Source organism: Arachis duranensis, chromosome 8 (genome assembly GCF_000817695.3).
Source record: "Arachis duranensis cultivar V14167 chromosome 8, aradu.V14167.gnm2.J7QH, whole genome shotgun sequence".
NCBI lineage: Eukaryota > Viridiplantae > Streptophyta > Magnoliopsida > Fabales > Fabaceae > Arachis > Arachis duranensis.
The window spans coordinates 7,600,787-7,620,185 of NC_029779.3; the positions used below are offsets into that span (position 1 = coordinate 7,600,787).

General features: G+C 38.3%; 1 protein-coding gene across 1 annotated transcript in view; it reads left to right on the plus strand.

Moving 5' to 3' along the window:
• Window positions 1-1,269: 1,269 nt before the first annotated feature.
• Window positions 1,270-19,399, plus strand: part of LOC107460481 (pentatricopeptide repeat-containing protein At3g12770) — a 90,212-nt gene continuing 72,082 nt past the window's right edge. The window contains exon 1 of the mRNA XM_052252865.1: window positions 1,270-1,306. Coding sequence (XP_052108825.1) covers window positions 1,292-1,306 — 15 coding nt within the window. The 5' untranslated portion in view covers window positions 1,270-1,291. The remainder of the gene's footprint in view (window positions 1,307-19,399) is intronic.

Consider the following 19,399-nt stretch of genomic DNA (forward strand, 5'->3'; position numbering starts at 1 on the left):
AGGAACTGGGCGCTGGCTGCTGCTGCTGTTGGCTGGGGGTGCTAGGGTTCCGGAGAGAGAGAGAGAGAGAGAGGGCTAGGGTTCCGTGGTATAGTGCTTGTGAGAGACAGAAAGAGAATGTGGAGGGTTTATGCAAGGTTCTGAGAACCGGACCGGTCATCAAACCGTTTTAGTTACTGGTTTACTAGTTTATTGGTCCAACCGGTGGTTCAACCAGAAAAATCGTTTTAAAATAGAATAATAAATAAATTATAAATATGCAAGTATTAAGTTGACGGTATAAGGTAGTATGAAGTTTTTCTAATGGAGTGGTGAATTACTCTCTTAGGATTTTCCTTTTTTTATATTAAATGCAAAATTGCGAGATGAAAGCATGATACCAAGCAAGTACAATTCCTCATCAGTACACAAAATGTTAAAAGAAATACCATGTAAAACACAGAACAAATCAATAAAACAACATAATTCATAACAGAAAAAGATTCAAGCATATTCATATTCATAACAGTAAGTCAGCAAGAAGTGCAGAAAAAAAGTAAGTTTACAACTTACAAGTGCAATGCAGAACAGAGCGGGTGTAATGCATTTCACAGAACAATCATTAAACTTCAAGTGCAGAACAGAGCAGAAGCAGATTACAGAACTGGCAACTGGAGCTTACCTATTTGACAGAGTCACAGAGCAGAAGGGCGAGGCAACGATGAGTTCGACCGGAAAAGCAAGGGCGACTGGGCGAGGGCGACGGCGTTGGAACGGCGAGTTCGACTGCACGGCAATGGCGAGTTCGCGGGTGGCGGGTCTGTATCTATCCTATTCCTACTCCCTTGGTTGAGTTGGTTCCTTCAGAGTTCAGACCGGCGGTGAGACGAAGAGGATGACGGCGGGCGGCTGGCGGCTGGGGGCTAGGTGAGTGAGGTGAGGCGGAGGGCTGATAGGGTTAGGCTTAGGCGCCGTTAGGGTTGGGGGGAAAAGGGGAAAGGGGAAACTGGGGTGGGGGTGGGGATTGGTAGCCCGTAGGGCTTTTCTTTTTTTTTTAAAAAAAATAAACCAAAACCACGTCGTTTTGGAAAAAGAATAAAAAAAAACATTTCCAAACCGGTTCAACCCGGTTCAAAATGGCTCTCTTCCTTATCCGGTTACATCACTCAACCAGACCGATTATGGGTCTGGTTCACCGGTTTTCTGGTCGAACCGACCGGTCCGGTCTGGTTCTTACAACTATGGGTTAATAGTGTGGTGTTCCGGTGTTTGTTGACTCCAAGTCTCCAACCCCATATTATTCTACTTTGACATGTCCAACTCCAACCTGATATTTAATTGGTACTAGTTTTAAGACCCATGCCAAGCATGGGACATAAAAGAAATAGTTACCAAGAAGATGACGAAAGAACCACACGACAAATATACCGTTTAAGGTAGAATGTTAGGTAGTAAGTCAGTAAAATTTTTTTTATAGACAACATTGATAGTATGATTTGAAATTGTGGCGTTAGAACCAACAGATAATATCTTCAGTCCAAAATGCATACTGATCCGAGAGAGTGCAACATAAAACTGACCATGAGTAAAAATAGGTCTTGAAAGATACACCGCAACGGTTGATCGTATTTGTCCTTGGAACTTGTTTATGGTCATCGCAAAGCAAAGCGCAATCGGAAATTGTCGTCGAGTAAACCTAATCGGTAATGTCTCATTATTAGGGGACATGTTCATCTTGGGAATAAAGACAACCTCACCAGTATTATGACTTGCTAATATGATGCACTCAATGACGTGGTCACCAAGACGTCTAACCTGCATTCGCGTACCATTGCATAGTCTATTGGATTGGTCAATTTTGCGAAGAAGCATCACAGGAACACCAATTTTAAGAACTAACCGGTGTTGGGAAATTCTTGAACAATTCAACGCATTCAATGACTCTGTACTCATTGTGTATAATTCAGATTCCAGGTGACCATCTTCATTAATTAGTGTATCAGAGCTCAAGTAAACTCTCTCGTTGCCATGGATCAAAGACATCACATGATTGTTTACTTCAGTTACAACATCAAGTGTTGGTGCTAATATACTCCTGTTCTTAAAATAATCCACGCTAGAAGAATGGAGTAAAATGTCAGGATAAACGAACAACACCAAATCATGCAGACATGGAGACTCAATATCCAGCAGTAAGTTGTCGGGTATTCTAATTACCGATTCGCCATCAGTGCTGTCTCCGAGTAACCCGTCGCCAATTTGAAGCAGCCATTCAGCAAATTCCTCTAATTGTACACCGTGGATATCTCGCGAACCATGGCCCAGCCTCATGTTTTCAGTTAACTGCAACACTTGGCAACATTGCCACAGGTTCGAAGCATTAATACACGAATGAACAATCTCCTCCCGGGAACCACACGGAATCACAGGCAATATTTGATGGAAATCACCTCCCAAAACAACAATTTTTCCACCAAATGGAGCATCAGGATTATATCCATGATCAAAACGAAGAATATTCTTAAGGCACTTGTCGAGCGCTTCAAAGCAAAATTTAGTTAACATAGGTGCCTCATCCCATATAATTAATTTTGTAGATGAAATAAGACGCGCGAGGGGTGTGCCTTGCCTTATATTACAAATAGAGTCCTGGTTAACACTGAGTGGAACCTTAAAGCGTGAATGAGGAGTGCGCCCGTTAGGAAAAAATAGAGCTGCAATGCCACTAGATGCCACGTTGAGAACAATATCATCCTTCGACCTTATTGAAGCTGACAGTGCATTCCATAGAAAAGTCTTACCAGTTCCACCATATCCACAAACAAAAAAAAAAAACACCAGCGCCATGACTAACTGCATTCGCTATTGTGTGGAACGCAACGCGCTGGTCTCGATTCAATCGGGAAACCAAATCAACGGAAATACTTGCCAACTCTGTCCTGTTGAAATTGAGCTCATCAAAGAAGACTGTGTCGGAAGGTTAAGTCGAATCAACAGAATCAGGAAACGGCATGTCAGTAAATTCTTTTAGGCTCCTACCATTCTGCTGCAAAAGTTTTTCAATTTTGGCAAGCGTGGTGGACTTAATCTCATTAATGGAACGCTGGAGACCTAAAATCAAAATGGAAGATAGTTACATCACAAACAAATTCGCCACAATGATATAGGGAAAAAATAAATGCAGAACACACTGCAAGAGGAGGAAAAAAGGGTAGTTTGTAAATTGTTTGGTCTGATTTTTTGGTGCACAGTAACATGATAGGAAAAAATCTACAAAGTTTACCCAAGTTATGTCTTCCAGAAAGCATCGAGTTGTCTACATAATGTTGCCAACATTGCTCCCACACCATATCCGGGCGGACCATGTTGTTTGACATCAAAAGCATTGCAAACAACCTCCTGATATAATTCAGTGAAGCCCACACACTGGCTTCATTAAGTGCATCGATAAATTCCCTATCGTCCTGTAACAACCCTAGCGCATAACAGGCTTGTTTGAATGTATCGTACACAATGCCACCAATAGAATGAACATCAGTAAATGTCTGGAACCCTTTTTGATAGTTCGATTGAAGGTAGTACTTCTTTCCATGCGAATGAGGAATATGTGTGAGACGACCAATCACATTCCTTTGCTTCCGTGGCCTTCACATATGCCCCTACTTGTCCCAGGCAAAAAATGACAGCATCTCCTAGGTCAGTGTACGGGCCAGATCAAAATCCTTGTTAGCCTTAAACCAGCCAATAAACATACTATCCTTTGAGACCGCAACCTCTATTACATTCTCAATAAGCTGATGATCTTCATACAAAACATTCTGTTCATTCAGCAGGTGGAATGGATGGCGGATGATGTTAGGCTCTTTGAACTGAATCTTAAACCCGAATAGCCACCGGAATGCCTCACAAGCAGATATATATCGGCAATCATAGTAGTTTTGGATTTCATCCACAGTGACAACAGAATCAGCTGAATCATGTGATCGGAGAAATGAAGTTGTGACACGGTCATTACCTTTGTGGACGTACTTGAACAAATACTTAATAGCAGACGTTTGGCAAGTATACTCGACATTTATGTGACATCCATACTTAAGAAGTAATGTTGCATTGTACGGGACAATAAACTGATTGTCGAGGTCAACATTCCTCTTGCTTGTTGAACGACCATTATCCGACCATTTATACTTGGAAAAACCTACACTGTCTATGGCGGTTTTCTCACGGAATGACATTGGATAAAACTTGGAACACTTCCTGTTAACCATACACGAGCTACTCGTGTTTAAAATCCCACAGGGTCCATGAACCATGTTCGTCGGTATCTCTGCCGAGATATGATGATCAATATTATCGGATGATCTAGGCTTCTCGTCTGGCTAAATAAATAATAAAATGTGACAGTGGGGAAGACCACGCTTCTGGAATTCAACTGTGTAAACAACTAAAACAAAGAAAATGGAAAAAAGAAAAGAATATGTTAGGGGACAAATAACCATTGATGGAAAAAGGACTAATCTGTTAGCGTGAACTTGAAGACACTGAATGAAAAACCTTACTTCCTTTAGGCTTTCCGAACATGGACCCATCATTTAAGTCTTTTAGCAAGGCGTCTAACTTGATCTTGAAAATCCTTGATATGATATCAGGCCTGTCACTTGGCTTTAATGAATAGTTCGCAATGCAATCTTTAATCTCGTTCCAATCTGGGTTACATGTGATAGTAATGAAATAACTAGGGTAACCGGCATACCTGCAAATAGCAAACGCATCTTTGCAATTGTTGTACATGTATCGGAGACCACCGACAAAGGACGACAGCAGGATAGCTCGTTTGCTAGTTCTGGCAGCTTGTGTCTCACCATGAATTAGACACTCATGTAGGCCCTGCAGTTGATGGGAGCGAAACTTGCTCTAGTGCAACCTGTGACATTGTAATCTTTCAGCTTCTACCATAGTGTAACTATCAACCAAAAATTGTTGGAACAAACGTCTTGATTTGAGAAGAACTTGTGACTCATGCGCTCTCAGTTGGATTCAAAAAGACAAAAACTCCCTCATGTTAATTGTTTCTTGCTTATGTAAATGTTTCTTAGATCTTTCATCAGATATTAAGATATCACTCTGAAAACCATCTTCTCCATACGGAAAAAGCAAGGGGTACTGTAGTGCAAGGTACTGGGGATGATTAACATCAATGTGTTTCAACTGATTTGAACGCGTCTGAAGTACAACGTCCGTCGCAAGGTTATCTGTATCAAAATCACCTACAATAAGAGCAGCAACTTCAGACGTTGATGGTAGATTATATCTTCTACCATCAGTATTCCTCTTCTTAATAAGATGAAGCTGTAGCGGAGTGGTTGAATCATCAGCGAACATTTGCCTAGCATATCGAAAAGACTTAGCAAGAGAATTGTGGGAATCAAGCATGCTGCTGAGGTCGGCCACAATGGTCTGATCTATAGATTTGTGTTGATAAGACAGGCTACATTAAACCAAATATAAAATACATCAAGATAAAGAAAGGTCACACCGGAATCATATAATATACATATTAAAATATCAACAGACGATCAGTACAACCAACTCACCCAATTGTGTCAATCATGTTCTGGACTTCATTTTCCATATCATAAAAATAGAGCTGAGCAAACTTGGGCTTGCTAGACTACTATGGCATCAAACTAATAATTGAATGGTAATTTTGGCCATTAATAACAAACATGGGGGGAGCAGAACCCTTGTTTAGTGTGTATTGAATCTTCCCAGCCATAGATGTGAATGAAAATATACCATTAAAGGCCCTGATATGTTTTTGATAATGCAAAGCTCATTCATCATCACCATCCAACAACACCCCCAACAATGGAGGCGGAACGGGCAACAAAGGGAGAGTGGCCTTTCCACTCATACAACAAATAGCAAATAATATAGTGTTATTGGCTCCACCTTTCGCAAGGCGCTCGTGCATCCACATATTTGCCCCACAAAAAACACATCTTTGCATGGGTAGCCCAATTGACCAAACATCTAGTGAACATATAAAATAAAGCAAATTCAAGTTATGCAGGTGTGCAAGAATAGGTCAAAATAACGATAAACTCATAATCATAGTCATTGAGAATAACACCTGGTTCAGTAGAAGATGCAACAAAAGCTTCAACTTGGACGTTGCTAGCCTCAGGCAGATAAACATTTGTAGACCGGGACAAAGGGGAATAGCCAACCGAACTGTGTATTTGATGAGAACCATTTATCAATTGTCGGAGCAAAATTCAAAACAATTAAACGATTGTGAGTTAGTGGGCGAAACAATCCGGTGCAAGAGCCATGTTCAACCGTGGCTGCGGTTTAGGCTTGGCAAAAGGTCCCATACTAATGATGAAAAAAACCGCACCAGCTTATGCGAAAAAATTGTTTAATTGCAGCATAATTCCACGCTCAAGAGCTTCAAGAGAAATGGCAAATTCGGGCATTACTTACGTGGTACGTGTTATGGAAGGCTTTTGTTTGTCACCGAACCTAGGTACGTTCCATGGTGAGGAACCTGCAAGGAAAAATAGGGTGTTATCCGCAGAGGGACAAGCCAATACCGTGGTGTGGGGCAGGATTTAAAAAACAACAAAATGTAAAAAATGAAACGGAGCAGCACGAGTGATTACAACAACTAAGTAATACTAGCGATGAGTATCACACGTGGGGGAATATCGTTACATTCTGCGGAGAGCCAATTAGCCAAAGAATAAATTAGAAAAGAGACCCAACTTCGAAGGTCAAAGTAAAGCTAACCTTGGACTGCGACAATAATGGCAGATGATTTTTGGAGCACACTGATAGCGGTTTGGGAGGACTCATATATCTGTTTGTTAGGATCAGCTGCAACAACAAAAAATCGCAGTTGAAAGTTTATAAATCATGCATAAATAAACCAGGAGACCAGCAAACTCAGGGTCACGCAAAGTTTCCAACAAAAGTCCACATGCTTTCTCATGGAGGAAAGAGTTGATCATGCCCAAAATGAGAAAGTCTAATGAAAAAATCACGACGAGCATCGAGCAAATTATGCAGTGGATAACGACTAACAAACCATTCTCGGGGCTGGATAGACTCATCAACACGTTGACCCGGTGCCTTTTATGACCCAGCAAATTCATCCGCCGTTGCCGTGCGAGCTTAGGTGTGTGAAATAATTTTGTTACTGTAAAATTGGACACAACTTGGCAAGACAGCAAAGGCTACACGCAACGATAAAAGTCAATAAAGAATGGGAAAAAGGGAGAAGACCGAAAGATCTGCATCAGAAATGAGGTCAAACTTGGACTATGAAAGACACATGTACTCAGCTACTTGGTTAGTCTTTGACCATTAAAGGAAAAGAGACCACTTCACAAAGGGAAAGGATCAATTTGGCATCCCGCGACTGAAACAAATTGAAAATACAATGAACTCAAGACATAGTCAACCGATCACCTCAAAATGACCAAAAGAAAGAGAGGAGGAAGTTAGCTGATAGGGAAAAATTGTAATTGCAGAATGATAGTTACACTTATTTGTTACATAAAAAGGAGTACTGGAACATGGAAACATGAGTCCAAGTAAACACCAGTTCGGTATGACTACTCACCACATAGCTGCTATATGTAAGGGGAGCAAATAACGAAAAATGAATGTTTAGTGAGTTCTGGTATACAAACAAATGTGCCACAGGAAAGAATTAGAGTGGTTTTTTTTAGAGAATAGAAGTAATGCACTGTGTTTTAACTTAATCTGCAAAATGGGCCGTGCAACTTATTATGCAAGCTCAAAAGGAATAGTGTGAAATGTGCATTGTTCATATAAAAGATGTGATAAGAATATTTTAGCTTTATCTCAACATGAGGGAAAATCTCTTTGGTTAAAATATCATATTTTAATATTTTAAGAATGATTGTTCGATATAAGATATTAATTTGTATCCAAACTAATTTTCTCTACCTCCTAGAATATGACAATCAACTGTTGGGCAAGAATTTGGAGTGCTGAAGCATGCAAACATCTTTCATGTGTGTAGGTAAATGGAATTTTTCATTAATCTTTTTGTGCTTAATTACAATTTATTAGCACTGCCATAAATTGGTAATAAACTGACTTGAAATCGAAATCCTAGCAGAAGGCAGGACATAAATAAACAACAGAAGAATAAAACCTACTACTGATAAGGTATAAGATAGCCTTGCTTATAAATAAGATTTTTTTATCTTTGAATTAGTTGAAAATTAAAACCGCTTGGTCTATTTTATCCCACCTAAGTATCTACAAATCTTGACAATACTCTAACGTGGAAGCATACAATCTACACACACAATATAGGAAAAAATGGGATTTCTATTTAAAGATAAATCTGCTGGCACTATTGGGGAAATGTAAGTACTTATAAATATGGTGTGTCTTCACAAAGTAAGGAGGATGGCGCAAATCATATTGCGACGTGTGTGTTTGAAGAGGCTAATGCAAATTGAATAGTTCAATTAATGTGACATTATTGTTGAATCGCAATCTGTTTAAGGAGATATATCTTTTTTATGCAGTAAAAATGAAAGGCAAAACTTCTTGTCGTACGTAACTCTATCATGCGTTATGCTGGGTGGTTATTGATTAGGTATGACTAATGTTCGTGATATTTTGAAGGATGGAAGAAGAAACCTATGCATCCAACTAATTTGCATTAAGCTCCGGGGAATGCATTGGAAGGAACTGCTTGGTGATAAATCTATCATTATGCACAGAACAGATACATCAAGGTGGGAAAGTGTGGGGCGCAACTGAAATGGCTTGTCGTTCATGCTGTGATGACGAAACTCCAGAAAACCAAACACTATCAATAGTTATTAGGAAATAATTAACAAAGAGAGTATGGGAATGAGCACACTGTTTCATACACAAGTCCCATGCTTCATACAGAGCTCCACTAATGAGGTAACCGAACGCGGTTACCGCATAACTAATCTCCAAAAAAATGAGCTTAACCTCTAATAGCACCCCAGTTGAAAAAAAAAACCCCCATGGCATAAGAAAGCAACGTGAATAAGCAAATCCAACTCGTAAAATTCCATGTTTAATGGCATACAATCATCTGGTTGCAATGATATGAGAACACACAAATAGAAAAAAGGAACTCTAAGCTGTTCACCACATCAGTAAGATTTTGCTAACCAAGTGAAGAAGTGACATAACATCTGAAGGAGTTTACAATACCACATGGAAGCATAAATAGAACAGCGTATAAACTAACGGTAGGATCAATACTTGGCATCTCAATCCAAACCAGGCTAAAAGCCCAACCAAGACCAGCCATGAGATCTAACACTGTGATCGAGCAAACTAAATAACAATGATGACAATGAGACGATGTAGCAGCATGTTAACGTGGGAGACACATTGCTAATGTGAACATGTAAAAATAAATGCCAACTGTGAACGCAACATTAGGAATGTTAACTAAGTCGATATCAAGTTCATAAAATGAAAGAGTCAGAGCGCTTTATTTAACGCCAAGCAGTTGGGTTGGCTTTATTTTTATTTGAAGCTCTGAGATGGAGGGATGACCGGCTCACATATCCTCTGCAATAGGATCCGTGGCATTCCCTGGGATGCACCTCTCAAAAGCAGGCAGAAGACTCTTGGATGCTGAGAATGAGGCACGAGAGGAGAGGTCATCATCGGATCTGATGCACATCCGCTTTACAGGAGTATGTGTAACCACGTGGTCAGCGCCAACCTCAGAAACAGCTGTGGCTTTGGTGCTCGGAGGGATGGTGGAACCCAGCAACGCCACCTATGCTCCCAGTCTGAATCAATTTGCCACTACGATCACCCGTTGCAGTGGTCAACTTCTGCAATGCATCCTGGAACAGATGAGAATCAGATTGTAAAGTGTTAAGGAACACAAAAAGCAGTAACAGTTGAATACCCAATGCTAATTGAAAGGTCTTTGTGTATTAATCAAAGACCCGTCCCAATTTAATGTTCTTTTCTAAAACAAGTGAAGCTATAATTTCCGGATCAAAACATATCCTAGAGACAGTGATCACGCACGCCTGAAATTTACTTAGGCTATCATGCCTAATAGTAAGCTTGAAAAGGAGTGTCTTCCCAATCAGTGCATTCAGCTCCTCTGGGAAATGGTCTCTTCCATAACCCTGTTTGTGCAAGATAAGAAGTCAGTTAGTCGGCAGTCAAAGAGTTCACAAAATCTCAGGCCAAAAGGAAACAAACAACAAATGATGAACCTTAGCAAGTAGGCTGGTGAGGATGTCAGCAGCATATAGACCTAAGAACTTTGAGGCAGAATTCTCAAAGAGAACAAAGGTTGCTGTATCTGAATCATCAACAACACGAACCTGAATGTAAAACCTCCATGCACAAAGAAAAATGCATAAAAAAAGGGGGCATGTTGATGATGCAACAAATGCTCTGACCAGATTCAACCACAAACACAGAATTGCAACATGTCTGTTTGATGTGACCGACCACAAATCTAGTAAAGCATCAAACAAAAAAAAAACAACTAAAGTTCTTGACTATAAGGAGACGTCACAGGAACAAAATAACCACACACGAATGGAAACCAACCTCGCAACAAAAACTGAAGAGTAAACATCGCATTTTGCACAATAAAATTGGCTAGTAAGTGTCTCCAGTCCCTAGGTGCATTGCCTACAAGCCTTGTACCACCATGCATGATCTCTGTCAATGTTGATGACCGTACCACAGGTCACGTAAGTTGATTTCTACAGAAAAAAATAACCACAATGAAATAAACAAAATGCATGATGGAGAATAATTTTAAAGAATTCCTGTAAAGAGCAGTGTATCGCATGAAAACATGGAACTCACGTATTCAACTGTATCATGATGGTTTCCACAAAGAATATATGTAAATGGATGTTGGAAAACTATCATAAAATTTGAAGCACACAATGAACACACCTCAACCGTTTGCTTTATCTGATGTATGGGTGCATACGGTGTAAGGCTGAGAAAATCTTCAGAAGGAGAATGCTTGACTACCCGGCCTATAACATCAACGCTGGTGCTATGCTTGCTACCAAGTCCAATCAGCTTTGCATGAAAAAATTAACAACATCACCATATCACAACCAATATATGAATGCATTAAGTTGCTTGTTAAAGATTGGTGAACAAAAACGAAAGCCTTTGTTAAAGAACCGGACTTTTGGCCGAATTTCTTAACCACTTCAAGGTCAGCATTCACCATGAGCCTTGTGGTGTAGTTTGTGTTGGTGATAGTCATCACACCTGAAACAAAATTAAATTTGATTAGACAAATACTTGGTTACATAGAAGCAGGTTCCTTGCTAATTGGGAAATTTTAAATATACCATTGTAGAACTTCATCTTCGTAAATTGGAGCACGATTATATATTCAGTGGCCTTGTTGGCATCAAGAAGAGTGACCGATTCAGATGCATAAATTTCCCACAAGGTGCATGATAGCTTCTCACTGCCACTTTTGGGTCCACATGCATTTTTTATCGCGATTTACGTAGAACAGTTATAATCATTAAACAACACAATCAGAGGTAAGTATGGATTGAGGCATGAATAAGGTATCCAGATTTTTATACACAATAAGAAGGAAAGACTTACCTCAGATCATCAAGCTCAATTTTCATATAGTGTGACTTTTGGGGTTTTTTCGGAAGGAATCAAGTCACTCTTTGCGGACAGAAGACCAACAAAATATGCGCCAAATAATCACAGGATAAGCGAGCATTAACAAACAGTTGGAAGAGACAAATAAATGATCTTCTAGGGAAATGACCTAAATGTGGGTGACACAATGAGGACATCAAAGAGCATACCAATAAGAAATAAGTCATCCCTAACCGAAGATAGGATTTCCTTGGTTTCCACGAAATCAAATGACTCAATTGGAATATCCATGTCATCAGCACTCGAGACCAATGTGTCCTCCTTAAATATGATCCGCATACTATGCTTAGTGGGCTTGTATTTCTATGTGTTTGAGTCCATTATGAAGTTGGCCACAACAAACACCTTGCCCTCCTCAAGGATCGGTTCAAAAAGACGGTAATGGAAGGACCGAATGAAACAATGGATTCGAGATCCCTGACAACGATGGAACAAAAAATAAAGAGACGGCTGATTTCACAGAGGTGACGAACATCCAAGGTGAATAACATACATGATGTAAAAAAAGGTGGAAACGTACCTCTCTGTCAAGTACAACCAACTCCATTGAAGGTTGGGAGTAACTCTTTTTATATGACGGAACCTTCCACATTCTCAAAATCCTTACTTTAATGCTCTAGTTCTTTTCCAAAATAAGAGAAAGGTCTTTAACATAATCAAAAGTCTGATCCATCTGGGGGAGTGGATTTGGGTCTTGGACAAACTTTAAATGAAAATATGAGCTGGGGACCTGATTAACTGTAGAGAATTCTAGAAATTAATTAAAGAAAATCTATATGAGGAGACACAATTACACACGAAAAAACACAATCCACATCAAAAGGGGAACAAAGAAAGCAAAAAAAAATATAACACCAATTATGCATATCATAAGAATGACGCCAAGTATGAACTTCCTTTTTGATAACAACAATTATGAAGTAATGTTTAATTATTTGCCTCACAAGGATCTTATCTATTAAAATATTCGGAAAAAAACGAACACAAAACGATGATCATGGTAATTAGAGGCATACGTATAAATATAAGTGCATAACTATATTAGTATTTAAGTATATAACTATATAAGTATATTAAGTATTACGTGTATATATTTTAAGTATATTAGGTATATTAAGTATATAATATACACTATAAAGTTTTTAATGCTAATCAGTGAATGGTTTACTCAAGACGCGGAGGAAAATATATTAAACATGTGTGCTGCGATAGTAAAAGATATGCAGAAATCACAAGACCATGTCAACAAAGCAACAATAACAACACTGTGCCACATGTTTATACCTATCACATACAAAAAATGAAATGGATGACAAACAATTTGGGAATCATAACAGTTATCAGCTCGAGACATGTTACCGAGTGTGCATTATTCTCCCTTACCCACTCAGAACCACGTACCCAGAAAGACAGATTCTCATGGATGTGGGGCAATGTTAAGAATCAATGCAAATTTAAAAAAATAACATGGGAAAAAATTCGACGGAGGAAACCCAAAACCAGTTTCTGCACAGGGAAGATCTACTAATGAGAGTCATAAAAATTGAGAAACATGCTGAGACACAGACAAACACACGGACACACACACACACACACACACACATACACACACATATATACATATATACATGACATATGACAATCTATATACACAGGGACACATCTAGAAATCTATAAATCTATAAATAAACATATAAGATGGGTATGCAAAATTTGTAACATATACCATATATATAGACGTTAACGCTCACTATAATTAAAGAAAATAAATCGCACACGTACAAAAGCTCAATTTGTTACCAAGGTGCCACGAAGGAAGACAAAAGAATACTAAGCATATCTCATGAAAATGACGACATAAGAGTTAGAGAGACAAAAAAATAGGCTGAAATCAGAAGAACTTATGTTAGAATTATGTCATGCCTGGTGACGAATAAATCTAAGGAAGTCAAGGCAAAGCTTTAACACATGTGCCTATAGCAATAGCAATAGCAATCACAATAAATATCAGTGACAGAAGAAAACGACGATTTAAAACGGACCAGTATAAAAGATGCGGAGCAAGTAAGTGTGGAAGCATGTTGAAAGGAAGAGAAGAATTTACAGGGCACGAGGTCCCAGCATTAACCAAGGGCCATTTACCATACTGGAAACATGATTGCGGTCCACACCGTCTGACGGTGCTGAGACAACATTTAAATAAACCCATGAATGAAAAAGTTGAAACCTTGACTTGAGATACAATTTAAATGTTAGCCATTTAATTTGATCGAGCAATTATGTTATATTATATTATTATATTATATTATATATTATATTATATGGTTGTTATTATAATATGGGTGTTATTAATACGCATATACGCATATATCCTAATATACTCTCCATCTCGATAACCATGTTTGCAGTGGCTTGAAGGCTAAAACAAATATATTCACATGCATCTGCATAACTATAACTAATTAAATTAAATAACTAATTAAATAAGTTTGGGTCTGAAGACCTCGTGAGAAAAGGGTAATGCCAAGGAATAACCAAAATTCGTGTTTGATTTTTTCGTTGCACTGAGCAAGGAGTCGAAAAGTAGGCGAAGCAGGTGAGGTTAGGGCAAACCTTGCAGAATTGGGAGATGGCGGTCAAAACCTACCGATGTATACATTGAATGTAGGAATTAGCGACACAGCTATTGACTTAGAGCGATGAACGCACACTGGGCAGAAAGACTTGACATTGTGTTAGGATGTTGATGATTGGATTTTTGACGGTTTAGAATTTCACTAATGAAATCTCGTTGTAAAGTATAGTTTCTAAACCAAACAATAATCCTTTCATACAAAAAGTTGTTTGTCACTAAAACAAACCCCTAAATTTATAAACCGAAGTATTCAAACCTCGGGTCGTTCTCCCTAGGAATTGTAATGAAGTGTTTTGTTATTGGTTGTGAGTTATTTTTGGGGTTTTAATAAGAAACATGAAAGATAAATGGCAAGAAAGTAAACTAAGGCCTAAAAAGGTCTTGGCAAGGGTTGGTGGTCAAGGATCTCTATCCTAATCACTAACCACAATATGAGAATTGGCAAGGATTAATCTCATTAAATCATCCTCTAACTAGTAGTAAAGGAAAGTCAAATGAGCTATATCAATCCTAGTCCATAAGTCCTAACTCTCCACTAATTCAATTAGTGAGAACTAGAGTCAATGGCTCCAATCATCAATCACTTGGACATTAGTAACTCAAGAGTTCCTAAGTTACCTCTCCAAGCCAAGAGCATAAAATTCTATTCTAAAATCCAACCAAGCATTTCATCAAACACTTGGAAGGCATAAAAGGAAAGCATAGTAAAATTGCAAGAAAAGTAAATCTACACTACTCAATTGCAAGGAATTAAACAACAACAAATCAAATGAACACAATTATTATGAATTACCTCTTATTGAATTGAAAGAGAATAGGAGGAACAAAAGTAGATCTACAACAAAATATAAGAACAACATAAAGGAAATTTCAACAAAAGAATAGAAGAAGATGAATGTAGCAACAAAGAATTGAGAAGATAGAAGTATAAGAAGATGAATTAAACTCTAGATCTAAGAACTAAATCTAATCCTAATCCTAATCCTAGAGAGAAGTGAGAGCTTCTCTCTCTAGAAACTACTTCTAAAACTAAACTATAAACTAATGGTAACCAACATCTAAAGTATGAGAGTATGTTCATTCCCCCTTCAATCCCTGGCTTAAATAGCATCAGAAATGAGTTGGATTGGGCCCACAAGGCTTCTAAAATCGCTGGCCACGTTTTGCTTTAAGTGAACTAGGTGGCAGCAACGGTGCGTGCGCGTACTATGCGCGTGCGCGCCACCATACATGTAGCAACTATGGCAAATCTTATATCGTTTTGAAGCCCCGGATGTTAGCTTTCTAACCCATATAGAACCGCATCATTTGGACTTCTGTAGCTCAAGTTATGGTCAATTAAGTGCGAAGAGGTCAGGCTTGACAGCTTTTTGGTTCCATCATTTCTTAATGAGTTCTCCAACTTTACATGCTTTTTCTTCATTCCCTTGGTCTAATCTTTGCCTCCTAAATCTGAAATCACTTAACAAATATATCAAGGCATCTAATGGAATCAAGGTAAATTACATTTAGCTATTTTATGACCTAAAAAGCATGTTTTCACTCTTAAGCACAATTAAAGGAGAATATACAAAACCATGCTATTTCATTGAGTAAATGTGGGTAAAAGGTGATAAAATCCCCTAAATCAAGCACAAGATAAACCTTACAAATGGGGTTTATCAGATGCTCGCGAATAGCGATATGTGTGAATGTCCTTAGACGGTAGGCTAAGATTTTTCGCATAAGGTATATTTTTTAACAAAATCCAACAAAAGGCTCCCAGATATTCTTGATTATAAGGCTGAGGTAATAACCAAAAGATGAAATGAATTAATCTAGAGAGAGCAAAGGTCATAACGAAAAAGGACTTCACTGTTCTAGGTGAAAGCGAGCACAGGCTGAATACTTAGTGAGTTAGTCGGACATGCCTGTCCCATATGACAACACGGGAATTAAATACTAATGACAATAACAATCTGTGAATGGAATTATAAGAAAGAAATATTTCATAAATTAAGATTTATCCAGGTTGTGTGGGTTATTTTTTTAACCATTATACAACTCATTGGGTGATACTGAAAAACATTATTGTAACATTGAAATAAAAGGATCTGACCCCTGTTAATGTATAAAAGAATTAATGTATAGACGCTATTATGGAAAAAAATAATCATAAAGGTTTTTTTGATCTCATGTAAAAATAATACACACAAACAAAAAAAATAATTATAAAAAAAATTCTTCAAGTTATAAGTTAATAATTTAAAAATTATTGAAGGGTTTTTAAGAAAAAAATACTAATTATTGAATGTTGTAAAAAATGCAATCTAATGAATAAAAAATAATTAGTTAAATGGTTTTTTGTACGCAATCTTTAATATAAAAAGAGTAAAAATTTGGTTAATGGGTTATTCTATCAAAATAATTTTTCTTTGATGCAAGATGGATATAATATTACTTAAAGGAATCAAAAGTTGTGAAGAGTATTATAGATCTAATTTTTCGAAACCATAATGGTGAGGCATCTCCGATAAACCAAAAAGTGTAAAAGTGCGACCCTATAGGCTATATACAGATGTAACATGATGCTATTTCATAAATTAGTAACAAAAATTCAAATTTTTCCCACCATTAACGCAGCAGAATCACATCCGATTCTATAGATAGCATTGTCCAAGAGTATGTAGAAAATGGAAAGTATTTTTGACTGGATATGAATAAAATTTATCTTAATTATATCCGACCACTAAATTTAATTTCTATAAATTCATGAGTTAACCAGTAGCACATATGACAATTAATATGACACATTGCTGAAACACCAAGTTTGATATTTGACGGTGGAAGCACAGAATTTGACTTCAAGGAACAAAACATCAAATACACAGGACATGACAATGCACACACCAGTTCTTGAGGGAATAAACCATTAGTCTTATGATGCTTCCCGTTCGAAGCATGCGCTGCTGACTAAAAGGCCTCCAGCCCCTACCAAAATAGCACTCTCGGGGCCGATTGGGCTTGGAGCGAACATCGACCTTGTAACACACACCAGCATCATCGACAACGTCGACTTGATCAGGTTTTATCCCGAAAGCCCTTTGAACAAAACTGATTGGGAGGGTCTACAAAACAAATGAAAGAAAATGGTCTAAGAATGAATAGGATATTGTGACTACCTAGATGTAGACATGGAGGACAAAAATTGACATAAACCAAACACAGAAACACAGAACGACTGATTAAATTCTTACCAGAATATACTCGTCAGCTTGGTATTTTGTAATTTTTTTGTCGACAACAACAGCCTTACGGTTTGGTAGCAAGCTGTGCAGTGCTCCGGGGTACGCAAGTGAATAATGACCGAGCATTGAAGCAAAAGCGCGATAGTCAAGAGATTTGGCAACAAAAGAAGTAACAAAAGTCAAGTAGATTTCCAGAAGCAACGACAGCATGGGCAAATTTTGTATGGTTGATGCGAACTGGATGGTGTATGTATCACCCTTGGGATATATTGCTGAAGCCAAATTAGAATGGATTGAATCTGGTAGCAACAAATCCTCATCATCACGCAAAGTGGGCACAAAATAAGCGGCGAAATTGCTATAAATATTCTCTAATAGTTCAGCTACAGCAAAATGGTCGTCCGAGGATACTCTGGCATCTGCGAAACGTGCATTCACATCTAGCACATGGAAAATAACGAACTCGGCATTACTGACATAGGCCATAAAGAACCAGCATCTTCCCTTGATGGTATAGGCATTAATTAATTGAGGCAACCCTCCCACTATTACGAGAAGGAGTCCTGTAGAGCAGCATGGTGAACTGACGGCCCGAGAAATCGACAAATCTAATCTCATCTGGCAGTTCAGACCAAAATTCACCATAAAAAAATTGGGAAAGAGCAACCGGCCTGAAAGTAAAATTCGTGGTTACTACAAAAAGTTGTCCATCAATCACATATCATAATCTCTGCATCATATTGATGAGCGGATAATTTATACGCTTTTTGGCATTGTTTTTAGGCAGTTTTTAGTAAGTTCAAGCTACTTTTAGGGATGTTTTCATTAGTTTTTATGTTAAATTCACATTTCTGGACTTTACTATGAGTTTGTGTGTTTTTCTGTGATTTCAGGTAATTTCTGGCTGAAATTGAGGGACTTGAGCAAAACTCTAAAAAAAGGCTCACAAAAGGACTGCTGATGCTGTTGGAATCTGACCTCCCTGCACTCGAAATGAATTTTCTGGAGCTACAGAACTCCAAATGGCGCACTCTCAACGGCGTTGGAAAGTAGACATCCAGAGCTTTCCAGCAATATATAATAGTCCATACTTTATTCGGAAATTGACGACGTAACTTGGCGTTCTGCTGTCTGGAGTTAAACGCCAGAAAAACGTCATGATCCAGAGTTGAACGCCCAAAACACGTTACAACTTGGCGTTCAACTCCAAAAGAAGCCTCAGCTCGTGGATAGATCAAGCTCAACCCAAACACACACCAAGTAGGCCCCAGAAGTGGATTTATGCATCAATTACTTACTCATGTAAACCCTAGTAGCTAGTCTAGTATATATAGGACATTTAACTATTGTATTAGACATCTTTTGACCACGTTTCATCTTTGGTCTCAGTTTTGTTTTATTCTTCATCTTAAGAGGCTATTGATCACGTTTTAGGGGGCTGGCCATTCGGCCATGCCTGAACCTTTCACTTATGTATTTTCAACGGTGGAGTTTCTGCACACCATAGATTAAGGGTGTGAAGCTCTGCTGTACCTCAAGTATCAATGCAATTCTATTTTCTCTTATTCGGTTTCTATCTTATTCTTATTCCAAGATATTCATTCGTACCCAAGAACATGATAAATGTGATGATAAGTAACCCTCATTATCATTCTCACTCATGAACGCACGTGATTGACAACCACTTCCGTTCTACATGCAACCGAGCTTGAATGCGTATCTCTTAGATTCCCCAACAGAATCTTCGTGGTATAAGCTAGATAGATGGCGGCATTCATGGGGATCCGAAAAGTCTAACCTTGTCTGTGGTATTCCGAGTAGGATTCCGGTAATGAATGAC